The sequence below is a fragment of the Rhinichthys klamathensis genome, unplaced genomic scaffold (assembly GCF_029890125.1).
Source record: "Rhinichthys klamathensis goyatoka isolate OS25496 unplaced genomic scaffold, OSU_Roscu_1.1 h1tg000249l_1, whole genome shotgun sequence".
NCBI lineage: Eukaryota > Metazoa > Chordata > Actinopteri > Cypriniformes > Leuciscidae > Rhinichthys > Rhinichthys klamathensis.
In genome coordinates this window covers 593,787-612,240 of record NW_026606771.1, presented here as the reverse complement: position 1 = coordinate 612,240, position 18,454 = coordinate 593,787, and the positions used below count along the sequence as shown (strand labels likewise).

General features: G+C 35.3%; 2 protein-coding genes across 3 annotated transcripts in view; both read right to left on the bottom strand.

Annotated features, from left to right (window-relative positions):
- Positions 1-18,454, bottom strand: part of smim7 (small integral membrane protein 7) — a 303,536-nt gene that overhangs the window by 163,041 nt on the left and 122,041 nt on the right. The window lies entirely within an intron of this gene.
- On the bottom strand, positions 1,321-17,692 carry cdh27 (cadherin 27). 2 transcript variants are annotated; one of them, XM_056266570.1, is made up of 17 exons: positions 17,509-17,692; positions 16,405-16,521; positions 12,254-12,403; positions 12,021-12,165; positions 9,212-9,375; positions 7,944-8,075; positions 7,484-7,666; positions 4,329-4,624; positions 3,757-3,899; positions 3,320-3,547; positions 2,954-3,175; positions 2,605-2,726; positions 2,391-2,486; positions 2,187-2,273; positions 2,010-2,045; positions 1,814-1,900; positions 1,321-1,696 (listed from the first exon to the last, which is right to left on the bottom strand). In XM_056266570.1, exons 1-17 carry the CDS (start codon positions 17,539-17,541, stop codon positions 1,463-1,465), a joined length of 2,475 nt encoding a protein of 824 aa, XP_056122545.1. In that variant the 5' UTR covers positions 17,542-17,692; the 3' UTR covers positions 1,321-1,462. The 2 variants fall into 2 exon arrangements, with proteins under 2 accessions (XP_056122545.1, XP_056122543.1); XM_056266568.1 differs by having other exon boundaries at positions 2,010-2,051; positions 17,509-17,691.

The following is an 18,454-nucleotide window of genomic DNA, read 5'->3' as shown; positions in this document are numbered from 1 at the left end:
TTTTTTTTCTTTTGAAACAAGTAGCCCTTCTGTTCAAAATAACCTGTATTGTATAAAAATTTAAACCTCCTGAGGCTTGATTCACAAAAATCTTCTTAAGAAAGAACCTTTGAAATTTTTAAAAGTCACCATGAAATCAAAATAGACCATTCTTATTTTCCGCTATTTTCTTATATTCCGCTATTTTTTATTAATTATTTATCCGTGCACATCAATATTTTTTTAATATTCAAGTTCCCTCATAATCTTTCATCAAAAAAACTTCCCCTCCCTCTTGCAACGACAATTCTTTGATGACGTGTTTACTGTCACGAGCACATGACATCCTGTCACTCACATGAGATCACAGCAATAGCAACAACAAAGGTCCAATTAATCCAATCAAGTCCCGACCAACATTTGATCTTGTTCGAGAATCTAGAAGATGTTTAACCTGGAAATATGTCCCAATGACATTTTCATCGTGACCACCTTGACTGGAGCTAAGCACTCAACGTCACGTTTTTAATTCGATGTGTGTTTTAAATAGTTATTTTTTTAAAGAGCCTGTCTCAAGATAGATTGGTCTGTTGCATTCATCATTTGACCTTTTTGCGATCTCTATGCACCCTGCCTATATCTGTGTGTGTGTCTAGCGTTGTGAACGCGTCCTGTATATGACCGCTCTCATGTGTGCTGAATGCTGCCGAAAATGGTTAAAATTTAATTCGACTCGTTTTTGTAACGTTACTGAATTGTGACAAATTTCACATGTCAAAAAAACACACACATTTTGACCACATGTGAAACTCATCATTGTTCATATTATCGATTATTGGTGTCACTTCAGAGAACTCGTACACATCCCTGGTAGTAATATGTATTATATTTCGCTTGTGTTATGTTTTAATGCTTAATTACAACAGTTAATTTGAAACAACCCAATAAATTCATAATACATATTGCCTTTGGGGATTTAAGACAAGCTGGAGGTTATTCTTACTTTAAAAGGATAGTTCACCCAAAAATGAAAATTGTGCATTCATTTAGAAAAGAAGATATTTTGATGAATGTTGGTAATAGTTGACGGGAGTCATTGACTTCCATAGTATTTTTTCCTACTATGGAAGTAAACAGGTACCATAAACTGTCTGGTTACCAAAATTCTTCAAAATATTTTTTTTTCTGTTCAACAGATGAAAGAAAGTCATTCAGGTTTGGAACCACATGCGGGTGAATAAATGAACACAACATGTTCGTTTTTGGGTGAACTTTCACTTTAAGAAGTTATTTACAATGCTTGTAAAGAAGATTATTTTCAAGTATTTAAAGTTTCTGTCTTAAGATTCTCAAGAAGAAAGATTGGGAATTCAAAATATTCTTAACTTTTTTTACTTAAGAAAAGAAAATAACAAGAAAATAGCAATTACAAATAATTGTATTCTTAAAGAATGTTTTGTGAATCCAGCCCCTGATCTCTAGACTATCTAGTCCCATTCTTCATCACTTCTGTTTTTGACCTCATCCCTGGGTTACAGATAGAAGCCAGATGTTTAAATGCTGGTCCAAGATCAGAGAACAGCTCAGGATCAAACTCATTACTGGGCAGGTCTATGGGGTCAAGGTCTGCAAAGTTCTCAGAGTTGTCCTCAAAGGCGTAAAACTGAGGCTCGTAATCAAGCAACTCATTTTCAAGGGACTGTATTGAATGCAGCCTCTGAAAGTTGAGGAAGAAATTTGATCAATAAATGAATGAATGAATCAGTGTTGAATTTATCTGTTCCTTGTCTGTAGAATACTGAAGCTGAATCGGCTACTTTGGAACTTACAGTACCTGAGAAAGCAAGCTTTGAAGAGTCGATCGGCTGATGAAATAGGCACTCTGTCTTCTATGTGAGCCCCTCCTGATAAATGTTGAACCCTACGGGGTGTAAGTAAAGCCCTGTATATTACTGATTTTAAGATTTCACAAGAGAACCATTTTCCTGAACAATAACAAGTTTAGATGTGTTACAATGATTTAGATTTACCTGGTAGCGGTTTTCACTCTGTATTTGTTTCCACATCTGTTTCTTAGGTACAGAAGACAATACAGTAAATATTGAACTTCCACTTTTACTTTTGAAAGGATCATTACATGAATTATATTAAAATTAGTCCTTTTTAAATAATTGGGACAATTTCATAAACGAACACTGCTGTATTACCTCAATAGAATACTGTGATCTGTCTCTAGACCAACTCTCATCCACTCGAACTGGGAGACTTTTAGTGGCTATAACGTTGCTAGATATCTGTGACCAAAAAAAAAAAAAAAAAAAAGGAATACTATGTAGTGTAAAGAAGGACAGTGGCTATATGAGCTTTGTGTTTCCAAGACCTCATTATGCAACAAATATAAATGTTTATACCCGCTGAATGTCTGATGTCTTTTGAACCCCATTATTGACAAGAGTTGCTTCCTTTGACTGACTAACAGATGTTTTCTTCAGTAGAATAGTCGGGACCTGTATGAATGTAAATAAATGTTATCTTTGAAGTATTGACTTGAGGAAAAAAAATCCAAAATAAAAAAAGGAAAGCTTCATTTAGCTTTTCATAAGAAATCTTAATGTCAGATATTACCATACAATCAGTGCCAGGTTTCTCAATGTTAGAAGGCAGTAGGGCATCTTCTAAGACATTGTCTACCTCGACTAGGGACTTCACAGTCCCACAAGAGCAAGTGAGGGACAGCAATAGGCATGCTAATAGGAAAAATGGCTTTTAGATTCAAGATTTAACTTTCTTACAAACAACATCAAATATTAGAAATCTTAGTGCACTCCCACAAGTACTACCAAATCATCGCTGTGCCAGAGGCTAAAAGGCTGTTAAAAAGTTCTTCAATATGTCCTGCCCCAAGGACAACACGGGATAATAATTGTGTTTATTCATTACTTTTATGGGGAATTTAACAGAATCCAGTGCTTACCCAAAATCATCAGCGCAGCAAAGATGGTAATTCCCATCATACCACTTCCTACTTTTTGCTGTGTGTTGCGCTGCAGCAGACAGTTTGGTGAGACAGCACAATCACATGCAGCAACAGAGAGATTCTGGAGGACAAACTTGCCCTGCTTATCAGAGATTTTCACAATCAGTATGTACAGACTGGCATGAACGCTTTTATCCTTCACCAAATGCACTGTGATACCTAAAAGACAAAGTAAACAAAAGATGAAAGGTGATGATTAAGGGTTTTGCATCGTAGTAAAAGACTAACCAAATGTTGAGAACACTATATGATAATAATCATCACCTAGTGAGTTGACAGTGGCAATGGAAAGATTTTATTTACCATTGCTGGGGTCAAAGCTCCATTCACCCTTATGATCTCCTATTACTTCAAAACTGAATGGTCCGCTGTACGGATCTCCATCAATGTCATAGGCTGTGATCTCTGTACTTGACACTTCATCAGACTGACAGACAGAAACCATGTTCTCCTTTAACAAGGGGATGTTATCGTTCTTGTCTTCGATGTAGATCTGAATTGTAGCTGTGCTTGTCATTGGAGGATGGTCATCTGGTGTGGAAAATCAGTAATTCGAAAGAGAAAAAAAAATACTTAGAGCTGATTACAGTTTTAGTAAACTATGTAGGTGTTGTCTGTGCATTCGGGCTGAGACACCATGATAGGGTCCAGTGTTAATAAGACCCTACTGTGTGGAAAACAGATGGATGTAGGTTTTCAGTTTTTTGCAAGCCAAATACAAAACAAACATATTGTATTACCCGTCTCTGTCACAAGAACAGTGACTGTATAAGTCCCGTTGGTCACATGACTTGACTCTCTGTCCAATGTCTCTTTTACAAAGATTTCCCCGGTTGTTTTGTCTACTCTGAACCAACCTGCAGGATCTTGTTCAATAGAATACCTGATGGGAGGAAACAATAATTTTAACAAGCATATATCTGGATCCCACAGAGTGGCATCAAAAGGTTTTTGGACACTTTTAGACAGTTAAGTCACAGTCAAAATGTATCTCTGTCATTATATTAGATAGAAAATAGAATTTTTATTTTTAATGACTTTTAATCAACTGGTGTCAAGGTGATTTTTAAGAGAGGAACTGACTTCAGACACTAAAATGTCAAACGTGTAGTTCATTACATTAATACCAATATTGTTTTATCATTTCAAACCTAACAAACGTCTTTGTACTATTTTTCTTTTAAATAAATACCATATGGTTTGATACTTTGTAATAGACTGCAACAACAGCATCTACACATTTTTAACTGTGGCTTTAGAGTCCAGATGGAGTTAAATGATTCTGATGAAATTGAACACATGAGAAACATACTCTAGTTTGTGAGGACGTCCAGTGTCAGGATCGACTGCTGTCACTCTGTCCACAAAAGCTCCAATAACACCATTTTCTTCCATAACTATTTTCCTTTTTGGATGTGGGAAGTACGGAGGGTCGTTTGCATCTTCCACTGTTATGGTAATATTAACAGAGGATGGTTTTGATGGATTTGTGATGACAGTCCAGAGGCCATCTATAGGTTTAGCCTTCACCTCACAAGAGAAATAAGGCTCTTCATTCTCTACAGAGATGGTGAGTTTATGTTCTGTTTGTTCTTCAAAGTCTAGGGGCTGCATGCAGAGAATTAAAATAAATAAATAAATAATGTACATAATATCAATATAGCAGGTATGTGCTTGTTGAGTGCTAAGAAATAAACTTGTCCAGACTACACTGCAACAAAATAATTTACAGTATTTTGATTTATGAATATTTCCATTTTCAAAATACATCTCAAAAGCAACACTAAAAGGCTTCACCCTAAACCTCTAAAATGAATAGTGTTATTAAGATAAATAATTTTACATTTATATGTTATACATTTCATACACAAAATGAAATATGAATTCAAAGAAAACATGAAAATGTTTTCTTTGAATTCATATTTATCGTAGGCCCTATAGGTTTATTTTATTTATTTTTTTATTTGAGCAGCAACCATTCTGCTCAAAAGGAGAGAGCCGAAGCAAAAGAGCTTATAAGCGACCTCCCCCCCCCCCCCCCCCCCCCCCCCCCCAAATTTTATACAAGAAAATGTCTCACTTCACATTGGTTCAAGGAAACAAAGTGCAATACAAAACAACAACTAAGAGACAACAAGTATCTGGGGGCTGTTCCATAAACGAAGATTAGAGTATAAGCCAGGCTCATTTCGGTTAGTCAGGCTTATTTTTGGTAGATTCGGTTTCATAAATCAAACTTAAAAAAGTTCAAACTCAGTTACCCTGGCAACTTATGCTGTGAAACTAGCCTGGTCCAGGGCAGGCTAACTGTCAGGCTAAGCCTCAGTTGTTACACAGATCCTCAACACTGACCGACAAGAACACAATGATATTACCACTGACAGTCTCTCATACCATTATTGGACAATAAATACACAGTATACCAACGCATTAAGGCGTTTTAAAGTTGTCCGTTTAGGACATGTCATTTTTGTAATAAAGACATTTTAATTAAGGAATGCCTCGGTTATCAGAGAATTATTTCTCTACACTGTCTCTTATATATATATATATATATATATATATATATATATATATATATATATATATATATATATATATATATATATATATATTATGTACTTTATTATGTCTTTCAATTCAAACACATTTAATACAATTATACAAATGGACAGTTCCTTTGAAGACATCATATTTTCCCCCAATAAATATTCCTTATTTTTCCTTCTACTTTTTTTTTCTTTTGTGATAATACCAACACATACATATAAATAAAACAATAAATAAATATTAATTAAAATATAACATTCACATATATCAAAGTCTTATAATGAATTACACATAATTCCTAATAGTTATTCAAGTAATATTATTTAAATATCAAATATTCAATATTAAATAAGTAAATAAATAAAATAACAAATAACTAGAAATAAAAGGGAAGGTTACATAAAAATGTAGTTAATGTAGGCCAATATATATTCCTTTATTTTATGGAATATTCTTTGATTTTAGAGTTGCACATATCTTTTCAAAATGTATACATTTGTTCTTAATTTAATGTTATCCTCTCCATAATGTACTTTAGAAACTAAATCTAACCACTCATTTAAAACTGGGGATTCTTGTTTTCTCAAAAAAATTATTGCATTAAAAGCTGTAATTCTCAGCATTCTAAATAAGTATATAATCTTTATAAAGTAGCATAGGTCCTATACCCAAAACTATATTTTGTATCTTTAAATATTTAGTTTCTTAAAAAAAATCTTCCCTGAATTAGGCTACTTGTTCAATTTCTTTTTTTTATTAGAAGTATAAAATATATGAGTGTAATGAGCTAGAAGTTCACTGCAACTTATCCAACATCCTAAAGAGAAATTCTTATAATTAGAAGATATTTCTAGTGTTATAAAATATCGCATATTAATTTTCCAAGCAAAATGTATATTTTAGTCAGAATTATTGCGCTCCTATTTGGCGCGCATGCGCGCAGCAGCGCTCGTTCAATATGAAGATTAGCAGCAAAATGGATACATTTGCACGACTTTCTAACATTTACAGATGGAGAATATAACTGTAAAATGTAATTTTTGCACTGAGGGGAAAAAAAACATGTCACAAACGCATAAAACAGCACAAAATATACGCTGTTTGATGGTGGATCGATTTGATCCACGATCGACCTCTAAGGCTGCTTCAGAAACGCGTGCACACGCAATTATCTAAACCTGGATCAAATTATTGAGATTGCGTGAACTTCAATTACCTTTTATGGAACCACTTTAGCCCCAACTTATTTGTTAGGCTCATTCAAGTCCGGTTTTGGAGTTTAATCCCCGCTTTTCTAAGCTTCATTTATGGAACAGCCCCCTGGTCATGGTAGAAGTACCCCTAATGACAAAACATTTCTTCTTCTCTATACTTTTCAAAGATCTTTTGTTTATATTTGTATTTAAAAAGATTGATGTTTGAACTTCGTTTTATCACTATCTCCAAATTATTCCATAATTGTACCCCATTGACTGTAAGGCTAAAACTTTTCAAAGTTGTACTGTGTTTCTGTTAGGTTAACTATTCATTAGGTTAATGAATAGCGAAGGTCTAAACACTAAAACAAAACAAAAAAACATTGGTAACAGCATGCCACTTCTGCTCCAATTTATAATTTGTAATTTTATCTTTATATCATCAAAATAAAAAAAATATTATCTACTCCAAAAATCTAAAAACAGTAATGTGTCTACAAATCCCTCATTAATAAATAGACACAAAAACCTTTGATATTCACCATAATGCAATGTCATAATCACAATTTTCCAGAGACACAAATCTTACAAATGTTGATCATCTTGCCCTACTATATGACCTCTAAATGACTCAGTATCCCTGAATAATATTTTTTTTTGTGATGATGAGATTCTGAACACTAGAATGACACTTACAGAATAGCTTTGTGTGTAAACATACCTTAATCACCGAGAGGATTCCATCATTGGTGTCTGGATCAGTGTGAATGGAGAAGTAACCACCTTTGTCCCCTTGTATGGAGTATCTGACCCTCCATGCAGCAGTGAGACGCGTGTCAGTATCAGTTGTGTGTATTTTGAGAGGGGAGGTACCTTTTCTCCCCTCCATTACATTCCCTGAACCCTGAATTAGTTTGAAAATAAATAAGTGAATAAATAAAAATAAATCCCCTTTTTTTTTGGCCCATACAATGAAAGTCGCTTGAGTCCAATGTTTACTGCCATTGTACAGACAGAGACAACAAATATTTTTGTGTCCTACAGCAGAAGGAAAGTCAGTTTTGGAACAGGGTGAGAGTTATATTTTAAAAGTGACTTTCTTCTGAGTAACTATTTGTAACTATACCGTATGGCGTATGCAATTATTTGAAATATTATATATTGGACAGATTATCACTAACCGTTTGCCCTGTGATAACTGGTATATGGTTGTTGCCATCCAGAAGATTGAGAATTATGGTCGCTGTGCTTGACAACTTTACAACTTCTCCACGGTCCTTTGCTTCAACTGTTATAGTGTATTTATTAGCCACCTGAAAAATAAAACCAGTTATGTAGAGTGGTGCAGGTATGACATCACTTTGTAGGCCAAAACGCGGAAGCGAGTTAGCATTTTAGCACTTGCTAGGTTGCTAACAAGTGGCTAAATGGGACTACAGAGGCTGTCGGGAACATTAAACGTCATCATGCTGAACAGGTAAGCTCAGTTCGCATTTACAGCCTCATTATGTTTATAATTGTGCTCTAATAAACTAACTCAAACTTTCTGGACAAATGCTTTTAGATAAAAACTAAAACAGTTGTCGGAAGCTTAGTGATGGTGACGTTGAATTTGTAGGACCGTGGTCTGGCGACTGCATTTAGGCTTCAAAATTCATTAAAGTTGTTCATCTGTGAAAATTATCTTGATGTGTCAAACTTGTATTGATCACAGAGCTTGTTTTTAGCGATAATCCAAAATCTTATGGGAAAATCCTATTCGGTTTTTGTAGAGGGAACCAATGTGATGCTAACTGCCGGTTGGCCTACAAAGTGATACCTGCACCACTCTACTCTCATATACATACTCAAAAAGTTCAAACGCTAACTGTAAATCACCTGGTAAATGTCAAGATATTTTAAAGACATGTTTTCACATGAAACTTGAACACTGTGACTGGACTGTGATGCCTATTGGTTTGTCAGGCACTAACATGATGGCTCATGTCTTGTTACAGCAATTTTCCAATGTTAGCCAGACACACAAGTTTTACAGGCATGCATATGCCATAGGCCATAGTAGAGATGCACGGTTGGCGGTTATAGCCGCGGACTCCGCAGATAAACCGCGGATCGGGCGGATGACGTGACGAAAAAAAATATTTTAATTAAATTCGGGCGGGTGGCGGGCGGTTTCTAGTCTCGCGGCTGTCATCAGCAGCGCCTTGTATCAGCGGATGGCGGGCGGGTGCGGTTTTGAAAATTGGTCAAAAACGTTGGTGCGGATGGATGGCGGACGGATGATGAGTTATGTGATGCGGTTGCGGATGAAATAAAAGCCCATCCGCGCATCTCTAGGCCATAGTATGTTATGGCCTGAATGCACTGTGCAAGTAACAAGAAAGTAATAATATATGCATTGAGTAATCATCCCTGTACTTGCAAATTATGCCTTCTTTGTGCTTTTTACCTCATAATCAAAGCATCCTTTAAACGATATTGCACCACTGTCTCGGATATAGAACTCCGTATTTTTAGTGGCTGGAGTGACGGAAATGATTTTGTAATCAATGGTGGAATTCAGACTTCCCGATGCGTCCTTATCAATTGCTAATACACCTACAACAAAACTACCTGCAAACAGATAATATGAAGAAAATTACTTAATTCCATTGTTTATGGAATAGATCTCCTGAAAATGAAAATGTTATTACAACTTGAATACAGTGATACAAACATCTGCAAGTTTCACAAATGTAAGTTTACGGTGATATACATTTATAAGCTGTAATCTAGATCATTGAATTAGTCATTGGAACTTGAGAACCGAAGAAGAATGTATTATGCAGAAATGTGGATCAAGCGATTCATTGAAAATATGTGACTCACAAGAAGCATTTGTTCACAAATTGGACCCCCTTACTTCTCTTAGGGCGGATGTCAAGATTTTCGATGAACAACAACTCAAACTGTCACACAAAGCTTGTGTGGCATGAAAAAGTTTAAATACAGCAAATAGACCACCTTAAAAATACTTTCGTGATCTTTTTGCAGTTTAAATCCACATTCATTGTATAGAAAAGAGCAACCAGTATTTTGTTTAAAATTCTGTGTTCCACAGAAGAAAGAGAGGTATAAGGGTTTGTAACGACATACATGTGAGTATAAACTATTCCCGGTTTACAATAAGCCAGGAAACACTTTACAATGAAGTTTAAAATCATTTGTTAACATTATTAAATGCATTAACTAACACGAGCTTCATGTTCATGCTTGTTCACAGAGCATTGACTAAAGTTAACAGATATAACTTTTGACATTAAAAATGTATTAGTAAATGTTGAAATTACAGTTTTTCTCGATTGCTTAAACACATTTCTTGAAACTATGCCTCGTATTCTCAAAACAGTAAACACAAAACCATAACGTCTCACCCAATTCCCCAAACATCCTATTTTCAGGTCAAAATGAAGCTCTACACTCAAAACCATTCACTCTTGCTGAAAAACCAAACGTTGCCCTCAGACAGGACACACAAGCCCTCAAAAATACACACACTACAACATAGTCTTACACACTGGTGCTATAAATTCAAAACAACATTTCCAAAACTGGTAAGTCATGTTGCTTGCTTTTTTACTCTCTCCTACTCTTACGTAAGATGTGTGTGAGCATCATATGACAGTAAAAGAGCACACACAAACCTTATTCAAATCTGGAATTGTATTGGAATGGTAAAGAGTGTTGGCACATGCCTCCACTCAAGAATACAATATGATGAACAAGTCTAAGAATGTTCCACGTATGGTTGAAATACCATCATTGGCCTAGAAAGATAACATTCTGGGAGTCAAGACTATAAAGGAGAAAGGATGCCCTCCCTTCACTGTCACACTCTACAGCCACTCTGTGTGACTGTACGACTGCTGGCCTTTTCTTGCAAGAACATAAACCTCATCAAAGACAATTGGAAATGTTTGTCTCTTATTCAGTGATAGAAATGTGTTTGCCACCACACCTTCCTGAAGGTTCTGATGATGGAGGCGACGGTGAAGCGACTCAAATTTGGCTGTACTCGTTGCCCAGCCTCCCTCATAGTCATACCATGGACAAGGACATGGCCAACTAAAGTGGCTTGAATTTCATCCGAGACTGCTTGTCTTCTTGCCCTTGCCCTTCCTCCTCCTTCTTCTTCTCCTCCTCCTCCTCTTCCTCCTCCTCTTCCTCTTCCTCCTCCTCTTCCTCTAACTCATCCTGTTCCTCTTCCTCCTCCTCTTCCTCTCCCTCCTCCTCCTCCTCTTCCTCCTCCTCATCCTCCTCCTCGACCTATTGCTTAATTTCTCTGTGGATCCATTGTTCCAAAACTCAGTAAACTAATTTTTATCTTTTATAAAAGATTGTATAAGCTTTTATCTATCTATTGAAGGATCTGACTGATGTGTGTTCAATTTTGACTCTTACTGTTTTCACCTGGGTAATTGTGTGCTAACTGAGCTGAAGCTGTGCTGACTTGAGTGAACAATTTTGAATGCTAGTGCTTTCTAAATGACCACGTGGTGTAGGCAATGAGAAATGAAGGGATTTGTGTGTAGAGTTTTGCTGTGACAGTTCAACAAATCTGACTAATGTGTCAAAACAGGGGAATAGTGTTCATAGTTCAGTGAAATGGGTGTGCTTTTTGATAAATGGCATTATGGTTTTGAAATTTTAGTTCAAAAGCCTGGTTATAGTGTTTAAGCAATCGAGAAAAACTGTAATATTAACTAAGAATAATAAATGCTGTAGAAGTGTTGGTCATTGTTAGTTCATGTTAACGAATGTAGTTAACAAATGAAATCTTATTTTAAAGTGTTTCCTTTTAAAATCTTTTAAGATTTAAGATAAATATGTTTAATAGCTTATACATAAGAATTATTTATAAGACCTTGCATATACAATGTTTAAAAGAAAATGATGAAGGTCATTAAGGTTAGTATAATTATAATTTGCATGAAATATGAAAATTAATACATTGCAATAAATTTCTTTTCTTTTTTAACAATTCTAATAATATTGAGTAAAATAAATTTCAATAATCATTGTGTGAAATTTATATCAAACTTCCTAACTCATGTAACTCTTTTCTCTTAATCTTCTAAAAGTCAACAAGACCAAACATGTCCATAGTTGAAAAAACAGCCATAGGATTCACATATTAATTAAGGTGCAGTAAATCAAACCTAAAATACTCATGATTACAGTTGATGAAAATGCTATGAAAGTTAAGCAATGGTACTGACCTTGTTTTACAGCTTCATTTATAGTGACATCATAAACTTTCCTCTGGAATATTGGCGGGTTGTCATTGATGTCCAGTATGTTGACCTCCATGCCTAGTTGTGTGTCTATGGCCGAGTTGGACTCATTTCTAGCTTGAAAGGTTAGCTTTGAAATAGTAATGAAATTAGTTTTAAACCTTCTATATGGCCTTCATATACCATCTGATAAAAAAAAAAAATCGGACTCCCCTTACCATCAGAACACTGTACTGCTCAAAGTCGACTTTACGGTGGACTTTAATGACTCCTGTTTTCGAATCAATAGATAGGACACCCATTGGTTCTTCATCCACACCTTTGCCTTTAAGCTTGAACTCCACTAAATAGCTACGGTCCAGTTTAATCTAGAATTTGAGAAAAGGAATTTTCTCAGGAAGGCAATTTTCATAACATTATGTTTGTGGCAAAAGGATAACTATGTCATTTAACATAATTAAGTTGTCGATTAAGAATTTTAGTTTTCATTGCAAACTATTGCACTGCATTTTCATTTAATTTAGCAAATTGGGGCTAAATGTCCTGAATATTTATTTCCAATTGTATTCCTTCATTTAGTAAAATTTGAATTGAGGTAGCAAAGTGAAATAGAATTTTTTTTTGAATAAATTCATGTCGTTTTTAACAATACATAATGTTACTAAATAATGTTTTAGTTACTAAATAATGTTTAATGTTTCAGTGTGAATTACCTAACATTATACACAACAACACTGATTAGATATTAATATTCAATGTCACTATTAATGTCCAATGCCCCCTATAAAACTTTGCTTTAAAAATTCTATAATAATTATTCTTTTTTTAGACAGGTTTTGGTGGTATTTGATTTTATGGCGGTTCTTGTTGAAGACTCGCTGATCAACACAATAAAAAAACATGCAGACTATGGGGGTTATGCGCATAGACATAATAAATACATAGACGCCCTATTGGCCGCTGTAGCGTATACGTCAACGGCGCCGCCATGTTGGGTATGGCAACTTTCCCATACCTCTCATACCGGGAATTGAGAAAAATGCCTGTTTTGTGCGCTGTTTGGGGCTGTACAAATCGCCACACAATTGAAGACAGCTTTCGAGGAATTACCTTTCACAAGCAAGACTGAACGTTTGTTTTTGGTTGTATTTGGTCATGATTTAATTAGTAATAGTAACGTTCAGAGGTTACATTTAAAAATACTACTGTTATTGTGTCACGAAATGTAGTTTTAATAGTTTTTCAGTCGACAATCTGTTACCGTAAATTGTATGTTTATCTATGTAAAGCTGCTTTGAAACAATCTCCATTGTTAAAAGCGCTATATAAATGAAGATGACTTGACTTGACAATGTAGTTGTTTAAAGGGGTCATATAATGGTACATGCACTTTTACAAGTTGATTGTACTGAAATGTGTGTTGGCAGTGTCTGTACACAACCATCATATAATGATAAAAATCCATCCAGTGGTTTTGTTTTAATCTCCTTATATGTTTTCCCCTGCCTCAAATTGAGCCGTTCGAGCCTGTGACGTCACAAGCTCGCACGCCCCTCCCACGATTGTTGATTGACAGGAGCGTTTCAACACAGACCCGCCCTCGCTCATGAGGGAGCTGTCAATCATAGTCTGCGCGGCGCGGACCGGCGCGGTCATTGTTGATATGCTGGAGCACTGTCTGAGCAGAATGGCGTCTAAGCGATTGTGGTGTTCTGTTCTTGGGTGCAATAACGAACACAGCAGTCATTTTAATGTTCCTAAATCAGAACCGCTGAAGACGCAGTGGCTGTGTTTGTTTTCGAAGGGAATATTCCCCACGAGCAACGTCAATGCTCTCATGTTTGCGCGAATCATTTCACACACCAGACTGCTTTATAAACGAGGATCAGTATAAAGCTGGATTTGCTAAAAAGCTGCTCATGAAAAAAGGATCGGTACCAGCTATTCGTGTTCCAGCTGAATCTCCAGAAGAACGGAAGTGAGTGTAACGTTTTATTAAACTTTATATTAATATATTAATCTTTGCAAATCGCTAGCTGCACGCTTCACAATGAATGCGTCTAAGGTTTACACTCAGGGTACATTACGGCATGTTTTCTATGTATGACGTTCTCAATATAATTCATAATCCCACGTTTATACTGAACAACACGTTATGGTTATTGTGTTATTGAGTTACAAATGGTGTACGCATAGAACAGAGCGGCGGGGTGAGCAAAGCTCATTATCATTTAAAGTCATATGCACTGAAACGGTGTGCTGAAAACAGAGCTGTTTTTGACCAGGTAAAATAAGTGTTTTCTTACAATACTAATGAGAATTTTTAATTAAAGTATATTACAAACTTTTAATTTAGACCCTAAAGAATCATATTAGCTTGTACAAAAATGGCATTATATGACCCCTTTAAAGCTCAAATCTGTGGTTTGTTTATAAAGATAGCGCCTATTTAAAAATGTGATCTGACGTTTTCGGAGTTGTAAGATGCTATCACCGGGGCTCAGCGCTCGTCTACCCCGCCTGGAACAGCCGTACCTCGGCCAGTGCTTCTAAAGTTTTGCCGCTGACTCGGATGTCTTTAGTTTAGTGGTTAAACATGAGATATAATTCGTCTTGTGTATATCTAACGGGCGATCTTTGGTCTCATTAATCTATAAATGGTTCCCTGGTAAATCGTTTTGGCTGAGGGCAAAGTAAAGTTTCATAACTTTATATTTAGGCTATTTTAACGTTGTATCCTGCTGTATGTTTGACTGAAGCTACTTCTGTTATAATGGCTATTACTGATCAATAAAACTGAAATTTAACAAAAAGAGTTAAATATTAAAATGTCACTATTTAACTTATTTTTTATTGTATATATTCTGTAATTGATATTTTTTATTCTATTGCTATTATTATAGTATTATTAATAAACTATATGCTATTATCAATATTTTTATGATTGTATTACTGTACTTTAATGATATTATATAATTATACTATTCAATACTATTTTATTTGCTGTATACTATTTGTTTATTTTATTGACTAAACTATTTACTATTACTTCTCACTTTATGTTATATTTACTATTTGCATTGCACTATAGTTGTACCGTAACATATGTATTATCATAGAGGATCCATCAGTTATCTTTGTTATTGCTAAAATCTGGTCAATCACAAAAAATGCTTTTTCCATAATAAGAAAACTTAAATTATATCTCAGTATGGGGGTCTTCACCATTCTTATCCAAGAATAAAAAGCCAAATACATGACAAGCCTGAGCTTTGACCATTCTTTATTAAAAAAATATATATTTTACAAGTCTAAGTACTATCGAGATTTTAAATAACTAGAGATGGAACTTTTTGTACACCACATACAAACCACTGAAATTGGTTGATAAATGTAAAAACAGTTTGTTTTTATCCAGAAAAAACGCAGCTCACCCGTTTGACTTACATTTGATTACAGTGCAGTCTTGCCCTCCGCAAAATGGCGGACCCGTTGACGTATCGCAGCAACGTTCCAAAGCGGCCAATAGGGCATCTATGCATTTATTATGTCTATGGTTATGCGCACCAAACTTCCGTATTCCGTAAAACAGATCACATAACTTCCGGTTTTATGTGCTTTATTAAATGTTGTGCTATTTTTTATTCAAGAAGGTTCATTCATTAACACTCTGTCTTTTTTGCTCTTTCTCAGAGTGAATGCGTCCTGTCGGCTATGTGAGTTTGTGCACTCTGCAGTGAACTTGTTCTGTGTCTGACCGCTCTTACATGTGCTTCATGCTGCCGAAAATTAGCCTATGTCGTAATTAGGCTAAAATAAAAATGAGGTCCCAATTTGACTCTTTTGCTGCTCTGTTGAATTTCGAATTCAGCAAAAAGTCTCGTCACACATAATCATGAGCAATCATTTTATATTATCGATCATTGGTGTCACGAATTCGGATAACTTGTGTGTGCACATCCCTATTAGGCTAAATAGTTATGTTGTAATAATTAACTAACAATTCATTTGAAACAATCCAGTAAATTAATAAAATATCTTACCAATTTAAAACCTAACTACAATTCAATTCACATTTATTTGTATAGACCTTTTCACAATACATATTGTTTCAAAGCAGCTTTACAGAAAATACATGAAAGAACTTATTTATGATGATTTCTTTTCAAGAATTTGAATTTTGTCTTCAGATCAATCTTACTGTAAGAAATAACTTGCTTACTGAAGAAAACTTTTCTTCAGTATATGAAAAGAAAAAAGAAAATAGCAGTTTGTCTGGACCCTGCAACCAAAAGGCTATACCATCCCAAATCTAAATGTTTTGTATGATTTAAAACCTGCAGTATTATTTGCTAGCATTGATGCTTACCTGCCCCAATTCATAAGGGAAAGGCCCCGGGTGTTCCTCCACAATGTCAAAGGAGTCTATAATCCATGATCTTTTATGCCGTCTGAGAGGCTCTGTGCTACACAGACAGATAATTCCCTTTCAACAGAAACAGTGTGTGTTATATACAGTATGGCTTTAAACACGTTATATGCATTAAAAAAAAAAAAGATTGATCAAGAGCAGATCATATGATCAAATCCCAGACAAAATATGTATTTTGGAAATAAGAATGTAATATGCAGTGAAACGTGGTATGCCATTAGTTATGTATAAGATGGGGGTAGTGTATGGGGTCGTATCCCCAAAACAATCAATCTGCTAAACCAAAAGGTAAGAGAATTAGTTTCTCCAAAGTAGTCCATTACATGAAGTTATTATGATGCCACCGCTTTGTTTTACCATTCAAAATGCCTTTCAATCATTAACATTCAGATCATTTCTGTCATGAAGGCATGATTTTTTCATTTCAAAATTTGTATTTATTTTTTACGTACGTCTTGAAACTCCTTGAGCTTGTACTGTATATGTTTACATGAGAATATTCAAAGTTGTGAAACAGGTTTGGGAAAGCCTACTTGACTCTTTTGTTGCTGTTTTTCTCAACTGACCCCAGAAAGAAAAATCACCTTGATAGTGGCTCATGTTTCAGGAATACACATATAAAATCAGTTTTCCATAAAATGTCTAATAATCATCATTCCAATCACCTGCACAGATTATTCATAACGATCAAGACTAAAAAGGTCCCAACAATCAGAATATCGGAACAAATACTGAAGGAAAAACACAGATAGAAAAGTATTCATGAGGTAACATGAATCAACGGTTTTGATTAAATTTAGTTACATTTTAATTTATTTATTTATTTGGTATTAGGTTAGAGTTAGACCAACATAAGTAATTTAAGGGTCAGTTGAGGAAGAAAAAACTCCTTATTGTAACGAAAGCACTTTAGCATTTACTATTTCTTTCCTTTGCTAGTAAGTAGTCCAAGTAAGCCATAGAACGTAATTTGATTTAAAGATCTTGCTGAATCTTGAATTAACCTATTGTATAACCGACAGAAAGACAAACTTTACTTACCACAAGCACCAAATAGCTGATCATTGTAGCCATCAGTTCATAATTTGAGGCAAAATGAAGTAACACTGCATCTCATGAACTCGTACGCTCAGACCTGCTTCTGCTTTGGACTGAGAGCACAATCATTCCTGCGTAGAGCAGAAGAGCGCAGGTAACTACACCCTGGGGCAGTGTTAGTTATATAGTATCAGTATGCACTGCAGTGACACGTGTAGACATTATAGAGAGAGAGACATTACATAATGAATCTATAGGGGAGATAGAGAGAGAGAGATAGAGAGAAACATTTTTAATATTTTGCTTTCCAGTACAAATATCTAAACATTCTTATGACAACATACAATTATTTGAGAAATTATTTGAGAATTAAAAAAAAGACTTTGCAAGATTGTGCAAAAGAACATTTCAGAAAATACACCTTCAGCTGATATTTCTTACCCTGATGGCATATTGTTTTTTCTTCTTGTTGTTTTAAGCATGAACTTTTTTTTACAAAAGAAAATAAATGCCAGTATGTTAATATCTTGTTTAAGGATGTTTAGATATTTTTACTGAAAATATTCTTATTTTTACTGGAGATTTTTGTAGTGAAGTCGAATCACATCCAAATTCCAAACTATAGTGCATGAACTGCAGAAGCAGTCACTCAAGCCCAACCAGGTGTCAGTCAACCGCCCGTTCATAGGTCACACGACCTGCAACATCTGCATTACCAGTCAGTGCCTGCCTATATCCGCGAGGAGACCATAGCCATTTAAGTGACCACACCCGTCAAGCTCCAAAAAGGGCTAAAAGCAGATGGGAGTTTTACTTACTCAAAAATGTTCTGAGGGCAGAGAGGAAAATGATTGGTTTACAGCTTCAACCAATGAAACCGAAGCAAAGGCGGGGTCAAGACGTTTGAACGTGGGGAGGCCAAGGGGGTAATCCATCGACCGGAAGTTGA

Bases quoted from the DNA above. Each gene is read 5' to 3' on its own strand.
- cdh27 (XM_056266568.1), bottom strand. From the start codon at position 17,541: ATGGCTACAATGATCAGCTATTTGGTGCTTGTG. The intron at 3,900-4,328 runs GTATGTTTCTCA...TCCTCCCATCAG, and splicing joins GGACGTCCTCACAAACTAGA to GTATTCTATTGAACAAGATC. The intron at 2,487-2,604 runs GTAATATCTGAC...ACATTCATACAG, and splicing joins AACCTGGCACTGATTGTATG to GTCCCGACTATTCTACTGAA.